A 9544-nucleotide genomic window follows, 5' to 3' on the forward strand; every position below is an offset into this window, starting at 1 on the left:
TAGTACAGTCCTTAGTATACTTCGGTGTTCAAATTCTCAGTCTGCTTGACTGCGTCTCCTGTATCGAAAGGGTTGCCTCTTAAGATCTATCGACAACTGAAGGTTGAACGTTCGATGATAATGTGTTACAATCCTCAGACGTCCTGTGATGCTATCGAGAAGCATAATTATGGACTCAAACTTCTGAGGGAAATCAAACAAGTTGGCGTGATCGAAACGATCAATTTCACACTTTCAAAATGGGCGCCAAATCGGAACCTGAAAGAGCATGTGCAAAGCGAATACCCGCTGACCAGTTGCTTTGCTGTATTGTTTCATTTCCAGGCCTCATTCGAACGTATAACCCCCAGGTTTTTTCTTCTTTTTTCTTCTCCTCACAGAGGCGATACCCGGGAAGCGATAAAGGCAGTTCAAAAAACAATGTAGTATTTGTAGAAAGTTAGTCAATACTCCGTTGAAATTAAGTAGCCATAGTTTTTCGAGAATGCCGTCTGTCGTTCATCGTAACTGAGGAAATAGTTATCACGCATGCTCTCTCTGTTTTGAATTTGTTTTCGTTCAACTGGTTGTGACAAAGACACTGTATTATTTTTTCAAGAGTAAGTGACAGGCCATTTATGTTAAGTTAACACTGCCTTCCATGCCAGTCACCCGAACAGAATTACACGATCTCCAAAAACAACAAGCCAACGATTCTCATCGTTAGCGGCGTGAAAACTACTTCGGTCATGCTAAAAACAACAAAGAAAACAGATCCTGCTACCAGAGTGCACGTGGCAACCTTACAGTTACTCAACTTTCATATCTCGCGTAAGAGAATGAGCGTAAAGTTGTTGCAACTTTATGTTACCTTCATTCAACCTTTAAGCCAAGTGCGTAAATCTTTACCAACCTCGGCGTACCTTGGAAAGTTTGCGTAAATGAGTTAGTTGTGTTTTTATTAGGTAAAGTTTAATTTTTCCTAAATTTCAGTTTTCATGCCATTTTACCTCACTGTCGAAAGTCGACATAGCTTTGGCTAACTGATATCGTTAAGAATCAGAGCTCGTATATTTCTTGACACACCGCAGAAGACGTGTCCGGGCCACGATTTGTCCTGATTTTTCACGACAGAGGTATCGGGGACACGGACACTCTCTGAAACGCCGCGTTTCATGACACCTCGCGTGTCGGTATACGAATTGCTAAGTGCCATGGGAGTATCGTGGCCCTGTAAATTCCACTAAATTACTTATTTCACGCAGTGTATCTTCTTTCATTTCCCAGATTCTAGACCTTCTGTAATGAATGGTTTGCATTTTTATTTTCCGTTGCGTGACAGTGCAAACCGAGAATAGTTTTTACTATGGATCTACAAAGACTTTATTGAGCTATACATATTTATAAAATAACTAAGATAGTACGCGCGCTCTGATTGGCTGAAAGGAGTGTTTGCATGAGAGTATGTAAACATGGTTGTGACGTCCACTACAGGTACTACAGCCACTACTGGTACTACAGATACTACAGGTACTACAGGTACTACAGCTACTACAGCTACTACAGCTACTACACCTACTACAGCACAGGTTGAAAAAAGGCGTTTCCGTTTCCGTTTTTGTAACGGTTACCTCACGGAAACCTGAATATCCGCAGACGGAATTGTAACTAACCGTTGCGGGAAACACGTGTATCCGTCATGTTTCAGTTTCTGCGGAGGCGCTTAAACGCATCCCTTATACTCGCGTTTCCGTCAGGTTTACTCTTGCGGAAACGCTAACTGCCGTCATGTTTCCGCAGCTCGTAAATTCAGAGGATACTCAATTATCCGTTAAGTTCCCGGAAGAATGAATGCGGAAACTCAGTTTGATCGGTTTACTTTCTGCAGCCTTCATGTTCACTCAGATTCCACTTTCGGTGGATTATTCACTAGATTTCCTAAATGTGTTAACTTTACTTAACCATCCAGTTTCGAATCCTATGTTCATTCTATCCGGTATATAAAAAGTGGACGTTTGTGAGACAACCCTGGACCGTTTCATGCATCCAAAATGACCCATTTTCGCTGATACACACAAATCAAGCAGAGTCATATTTAGGTGCATTTTTGGGATTAAAGATTTTATTAAAATAATTCTCTCTCCATTTTCATATAATATGTACATATGTATATTAAATATTTTCACAATAAAAAAGAGACTCCTTACAATGTATTCCTATTTTCTACAGTTTTTATATCCAAAACTGTAACTTTTCCATTTAAATAGGCCACTTCCGAGTTCTAAAAACCCTCACTTTCAAAATGAGGCTAGGTGCGCAACCTTTCTTGTGAAAATGAGTTTTATTTGCATGAGAATGAAGAAAGATTTCCATATAAAACGCTGAGCATCTACCCTCGTTTTGAAACAGAGGCCCGGGGGAACTCAAAAATGGCCAATTAAATAATCCTTTTAGAACTGACAAAACTCAAAATTTTTTCCTTGAAATGATTAAATTAACATAATAATTATACAGTCTATTAAACCTCTTCTTATGGACACTTCTTTAATACGGACAGTTCCTTTGGTCCCAGAAATGCCAACAATCATACATTCCCTACCTCTATAATACGGACATCTCTGTAAAGCGGACACTTGGTTCTGTCCCTTTGGTTTCCGTATTAAAGATTTTGACTGTATAATAATTAATTAACTAACATTATTATAAGTAACGTGCATTTCCATTCCAAAATAACTCCAAGAAGTAGTTCACAGCAAAATTATTACATAATTTAATAAGAACAATATTACAAATAAAAGTCTTACTTCTGCATAAAATCTCATTAGGGAATCTAAACTGCTGCCCTAATTCATATTAGCGAGTACCAGTACTTGGTGGATCATCCCCAAAAATTATTGTTAAAGCCTATACAAACTGCTGAGAGGCTATTATTGGGGAGTATCAGACTGATGCTACAAAGACGACAGTGATGCAAACAAAACTAGCCATATAGGCTTTATATACAAATGTATAAGCCAACATCTCTACACGTGTCTCACTTTTTGTTGCTACTCTGCTGTAACTGCATGGACACAACTTAGACCTGGTGGCATACAAAGTAGTCTACCAGAATTTGCCTACATTTGAGTTTGAATAATAATCACGAACTGTGCACTTTTAACAAGTGCCTCACTTTCACAATGCATCTATCTTACACTCCCTGTTTTATAGTTTTAGGATAATCCATTGACTATCCTGTAATTTCAGCAATTTTAATGAACACAGTCGAGTAAAGATTGTCTTAAAGAATAAAACTCTTATCACCTTTCCAATAAGATTGTGCAATTTAGAGTTGATCATCACAGGGTCATCCTGACTAAAGAAGGCCGATAATACATTAGGGACTTTAAGCAAATTGCTACAGTGACCTCTACTATGGTGGTCGTGGATGCAGAGTCCTGAAGAGAGAATGTCACTGTTGACCATCAAATTTCAACTTTATGCAAGTGGCACCCAAAAGTCACACAGGGCTTCTCGCTCATTTGGTTTCGTTGTTAGTAAAATGCAGGGAAGACTGAATTACTGCCCAGTGAACTAGAAGTGTCAAATACTTTCTTGATTAAGAGAAAAACAATATGATAGGTTTTAAACCAGTGAAAAATAGGGGAAAAGTAGAATTTTATACTCATGTAGAGCGACTATGCCATCTCATTTTGTGCTTCGGCTAAAGGTCATTTTCTGGACATAATGTGCACAGCATCATTTTTGGACCTTTTATTCCCAGTTGCCATAGTAGCGATCACTGTAGCAATTTGTTACTTTGGCGGTGTTATTGGCATACTGCCCATGAAGGGCAGTTATTTGGTACTGGTCTGTCTGACAAGTATTTATCAACCTCTCTGGTTATTTTCCTGGCTGTTCTTTTTTTTTGCCTCTTTGACATGTGAGCCTCACTAAAGGCGTCAAGAACAGCATTGATGTTTCTTAACTTTGACCTCTCTGAGCATAGTGGCCTGATGTACCTGGGTGGTGGATCGCTGGCCCCCTCTTCATTGTCTTCACTCTCCTCCAAAGACATAAATTGGATAGCATTGTGTACGTCTAATAAAGCCTTTATTTTGGCTTTGTCATTCGGAGAAAGTTGTGCCTTGTCCAACACGTCTGTGCGATTCCTCAATTTCTGAACACCAAAAAAACTTATTTAGTCACAGTGGCATGACTAGTGTGATAAACACTTGATTAACATTAATTTTACTTTGTTCTTCAGCAACAGTTTAGTCTGGCAAAATAGTGACTCTGACTATTTTGAATCTTCAGATTTGGTTCTTGCTCTCTGCTCTGAGCAATTTACACTACAATCAAACCCCTCAAATAAATGGCAAGGACACTGTTAACATTAAAAATGTCAAAGGGGGTAGGGTGTGGCACTCGTGCATTCTATAACAATCATAAATTATGTATGCATAAGACAAACATGCAAAACATGTGTTGTGTTCTTAAAAAATGAAAGAGCCTTGTGCCCTTAACCTGAAAGATCCAGGTACCCAGGATGAATGTTTTTGAACAAACTAAGACTTCCTTGTCACCCAGGAGCAACAATAATGCAACAGGGGCCACCAGGCACTGCCAAAGCACAGCTCTGTTACAGGACAGGCTAAATAAATCACTCAGTGGATGACGTAACCTACACAGTAGAAATATTTGCACTGCAAGCATTAACAAAATAATGTACATGTATTTTACCTACCTTTTTAGCTCTCAAATTGGCATCTTGTCCGAATTCTGTGTTCTTCAAGTTTTCCATTTTGCCACCTTACCACGTCTGCGCGAGTACTTCCCTGACTTCAGTACTGAAAAATGGCCCCTAGCAAAAGGAAAGCATGTTAAATGTGCAGGTCTGTAGAAAAGGAATTAAGAGTGCTTCTTGGTGTTGCTAAAAGTATTGTTGGTTTGCTCCTGTTTTTGGTGTGGGTATTATTTAGTGGCTTTTCAATCTATTGTATTCATGTCATTAGGGGATTGCACCTGTTGGCAACACCAAGAAACTACAGTGGAACGCCCATTAATATGGTCATCAATGGGCCAAAAAAGTTTTGCCGTAATAATGAGGTGGCTGTATTAAAGAGGATTTTTTTACAAGAAAATGTATGGTGGTTTTTGCCAGGCTGCCAAAAAAAGTGGTTATATGACGAGGTGACTGTATTACCGAGGTGGCCCTAAGGCAGGGTTTCACTGTACCAAATTCAAGAAACTTAGAAAAGTGTACAACTTACCTTTTTTCTCTGTTTTGGGCCATTTCTTTTACCCAAAATTTTCCCACACTTCATTAACCAAAAATAGCCTCATGTTTTTGTTCTCCGCATCATTATACCTCAAAGAAATAAAGACCAAAAGAAATGTCAAATATTTATATCAAAATAATAATACATGTATTACACGTATATGTATACTATTGTAACAGCCTGGTTCTGAAAAAACTAGAGAGCTTAAAATGAGGCAGTTTTCTGGGAGTGCATTACAAAGACAAATATTTAAAAAATGAAGGTTGCTTCTATCATCGAGTAAAGCCCTTATCCAAGTGCTTGAGACACACTACAAAATTAAAGTGTGACAATATAAAAACACTGTATAATCGTCTAGTTGATCTCCTTGTGGCATGTGCAAAAATTGAAAGTATAATAAAGCACCATTTTGTCCAATCAAACAAGGATAAATAGAATTATTGCAACTTCCCACTCAAAGATGGGCGTCTTACTTGAGTCAATGAAGGTTACTTTCTCATCGAATAAAGCTGTCACATATATCCTGGTGTTCGAAGCTAAACAACAAATTGAAGTGTAAGGAAATTATGCTCCTGAATAATATTCTTGTTTATCTTCTGGTGACTTTTGCAACATTTGAAATATCATTGACACAAGCACTACTTTGTCCACTCGAAGATGGATAAATAGAATTGCGACTTCCCACTCAAAGATGGGCGTCTTACTTGAGTCAATGAAGGTTGCTTTGTCATCGAATAAAGCTTTTACATATATCCTGGTGTTCGAAGCTTAACAACAAATTGAAGTGTAAGGAAATTATATTTCTGAAAATAATATTCTTGTTTATCTCCTGGTGACTGTTGCAACATTTGAAATATCATTGACGCAAGCACTACTTTGTCCACTCAAAGATGGATAAATAGAATTGCGACTTCCCACTCAAAGATGGGCGTCTTACTTGAGTCAATGAAGGTTGCTTTGTCATCGAATAAAGCTGTCACATATATCCTTGTGTTCGAAGCTAAACGACAAATTGAAGTGTAAGGAAATTATATTCCTGAAAAATCTTCTTGTTTATCTCCTGGGGACTTTTGCAACATTTGAAATATCATTGACACAAGCACTACTTTGTCCACTCAAAGATGGATAAATAGAATTGCGACTTCCCACTCAAAGATGGGCGTCTTACTTGAGTCAATGAAGGTTGCTTTGTCATCAAATAAAGCGGTTACATATATCCTTGTGTTCGAAGCTTAACGACAAATTGAAGTGTAAGGAAATTATATTTTAGACTTTTAGAACCTTTCTGCACCATCATATAAAACTTTTTATTGTGCACGTACACAAAGAGAAAAGGTTCCTTTTAACCCTACAAGTATCGTAACAAGTACTACATTTATTTCAATTTTGAACAATTCCCACTGGTCCCTGCAAATTGCATATGTCGTTTTGAATCTAGTAAGGAAATGGACATTGTATGCAAAAAATTAATATGAACATTAAATATTATTTTCGTACAGGTTTATCTTTGTGATAAATATCCACAGTGTCAGAAATTGGAGTGGAAATGTTTTGTACATTTCAGTGTCAAGGAATTTTTAAATAATAATTTTCTGTCATTTGACATTTGATTCCGTACTCCGTTCCGTGATTCCGTTTCCTCATTCGAGATTCAATGTTTTACAGCTGCCATCTTCGCCATTAAAATGTGCATTAGTATAAAAAATTCTTTTTCGGTGAGGCAGCAACTATGTCTTTATTGCCAAAGAAATCAGACAAACACGTGCTTTACAGGTATATGTTATTAAAGAAACTACAGGCAACGTACAAAGGTTACGAAGCAACTCGCTGTCGCATGAAACATGGATGTAAGCTCACATGTTAAACGAATTTTATGATCGACATCGATGAAATGCTCCCAAAGCTATTACATAAACTTAAATATGCTTCTATATATTTAAAAGAGATTCAGAATGTACTTACGAAACAACAAGGATCCACAGTTTAAAGTAGGCGTTCTTTCTTCTCAATGGTTGTTGAAACACTCAGTGTGCATTCGAGTCGCCAAGAGTGAACACTGAACTCCTTCATCACCGCTTCCATGGGATTTGGCGTTTCATTTAAATAGTTTTTCGAACTATTATTCCGCCCTGCAGTCTATCTCCGCAATCTATCACACTCTCCTCGCTCAACTTCACAAAAAAAGGGCCCTGCATGTACAAACAACCAAAATGGAAGGCGAACCGACAGCGAAGAATGTTCAAAAGGGCGCGCGATTCAAAATTTAACGTGAAAACGAGGCACGCATGCTCGTAAGATTCACGCCTCCAGAGCGAGGCAAAACGCGTGCAAGCGTGTTAAAAAATCATTTATTTATTTTAAATTGTTTCAAATTACGCTTCAATGTTTGGAGCGCTAATAATTTTAATAACACGTCTTTGAATCTCTTAGAAAAGGAAGACAGAGGGAATCATCTTTCACTTTTCCAGTATTTACGACGTGTAGTTTAGCGCAGGCGACTATCTCTGTTCTTTCGGATATTTTAGGTCAATGCAATGATTCCTCATCTTGCCTTAAGCGTAATCAGTACAGTTAAAACAAATTTTATGATATGAGAAACCAGGGATTGATCATACAAACCTGAAAATTGCAGTAAAAAACCGCTTGCGGAAACGCAATGGAAACTAGCTGACACGTTTAAGTCAACGGAAGCGCTGCGGAAACACGAAACAATACCTCCATTTTCATCTTACACGATTCCCGTCGTAACCGTCCCGCGGAAACGCAACGGAAATTTGAACCATCAGGTTTCCGCAACATTTCCGAATTGCGGAAACACCTTATTTCACCCTGTGCAGGTACTACAGGTACTACAGGTACCACAGCTACTACAGGTACTACAGGTACTACAGGTACTACAGGTACTACAGGTACTACAGGTACTACAGGTACTACAGGTACTACAGGTACTACAGCTACTACAGGTACTACAGCTACTACAGGTACTACAGCTACTACAGCTACTACAGCTACTACAGGTACTACAGCCACTACAGGTACTACAGCTACTACAGCTACTACGGGTACTATAGGTACTACTGCGTCTACTATAGCACAGCTACTACAGCACTAACAGTAATGGGCGGTGGCCAGGGACATTTTGGGCAGTCTTACACCAAGTACTACCCACGTGCGATGTTTTGCTTTTCGCGCGCTAATCACGCAAGCACGAATTTGAAAAAGTTTTAGTGAGCAAAACTCGACAAGTTTACTTTATTTACCCATTCCTTCGTCGGCTGAAACTTGGAAAATCTTTACAAACAAGCTGACTCAACCTTTTTTTTTTTGCTTAAGCTGACATTTTAAGGGAGAAAAATACGTATTTTGGAAAGCATCTTTTTTCAAAACAAGAACTGATTAAGCGTGCAAGACTTTGTGTACAAGACTTTGCGACTGGTAAGAATTTCTCTTTTAATCAGTGCCATAACAAAGGGTTTTGCGTTTTTTCTCAGGAAAGATATTTTATAAAGCATTAGAAAACTTTTTTCCGGTGTTTGCATAGCCTGATATAAACACTCGAGGCGTTGAAAGAACTCTGGACAGTTATGCAAACCCTCGACTTCGTCTCGGGTTTGCATAACTGTCTCGAATTCTCCCAACCCCTCTCGTGTTTACATCAGGCTATGCAAACACGGAAAACGTTTTCTATTGCTTAACCCATTCGCCCCTGAACCGCCTGTAACCGCCCGTGCGGATCCACGTCCTTTCTACCCTTTGTGACGTCATCAGTTTTAACGGTCAAGGACAAATTTGTCCGCCAACTTATGCAGAGTGAAGAGATCTTTCAAACCATACCAGAATGAGCACAATTTAGTCAAAGATACCGGAGAAAGAAGCAAAAAACCATGTATCATTGACCTGAAAATCTCCATGAAAATCTTGTTCCATTGCTCACCTACCTTTCATTTCACCTAATCCTAAGATCCTAAAAGCTTTCCTAAAAACTCTTCCCACCGAAACGAAGCCTACTAAATGCCCAGCAAGAGAAAAAAAAATGAGGCAAGAAAAGCAAAGAAAGAGGGAGGAGAGAAATCTCGAAATTTGGCTTTCTGCGCATGCCCGAACTTCGCAGGCTGATATTTTGCATCTGGATCAGAAGGCCGCGAAGTGCACGACCTGTAAACCGGTTTGTGGTAAGTTTTAGCTCTCTATAGCACGGCAGTGACCAGAAAACCACTCGACTAGCTTCAAAACGCGTTTTTCGGCAAAATCTGCAGAGCGAATGGGTTAAATATATTTGCAAGCCACCTAGTAACAGGAAAATA

At 38.8% G+C, this 9544-nt stretch overlaps 1 protein-coding gene across 1 annotated transcript; it reads right to left on the reverse strand.

The window, feature by feature from the left end:
* Nucleotides 1–2073: 2073 nt before the first annotated feature.
* On the reverse strand, nucleotides 2074–7457 carry LOC140926471 (uncharacterized). Its single transcript, XM_073376205.1, has 4 exons — nucleotides 7203–7457; nucleotides 5232–5329; nucleotides 4706–4822; nucleotides 2074–4138 (listed from the first exon to the last, which is right to left on the reverse strand). The coding sequence occupies exons 3-4, from the start codon at nucleotides 4760–4762 to the stop codon at nucleotides 3788–3790; spliced, it is 408 nt and encodes a 135-aa protein (XP_073232306.1). The 5' UTR covers nucleotides 4763–4822; nucleotides 5232–5329; nucleotides 7203–7457; the 3' UTR covers nucleotides 2074–3787.
* Between the last annotated feature and the right edge of the window lie 2087 nt (nucleotides 7458–9544).

Source organism: Porites lutea, chromosome 2 (assembly GCF_958299795.1).
Source record: "Porites lutea chromosome 2, jaPorLute2.1, whole genome shotgun sequence".
Lineage (NCBI taxonomy): Eukaryota > Metazoa > Cnidaria > Anthozoa > Scleractinia > Poritidae > Porites > Porites lutea.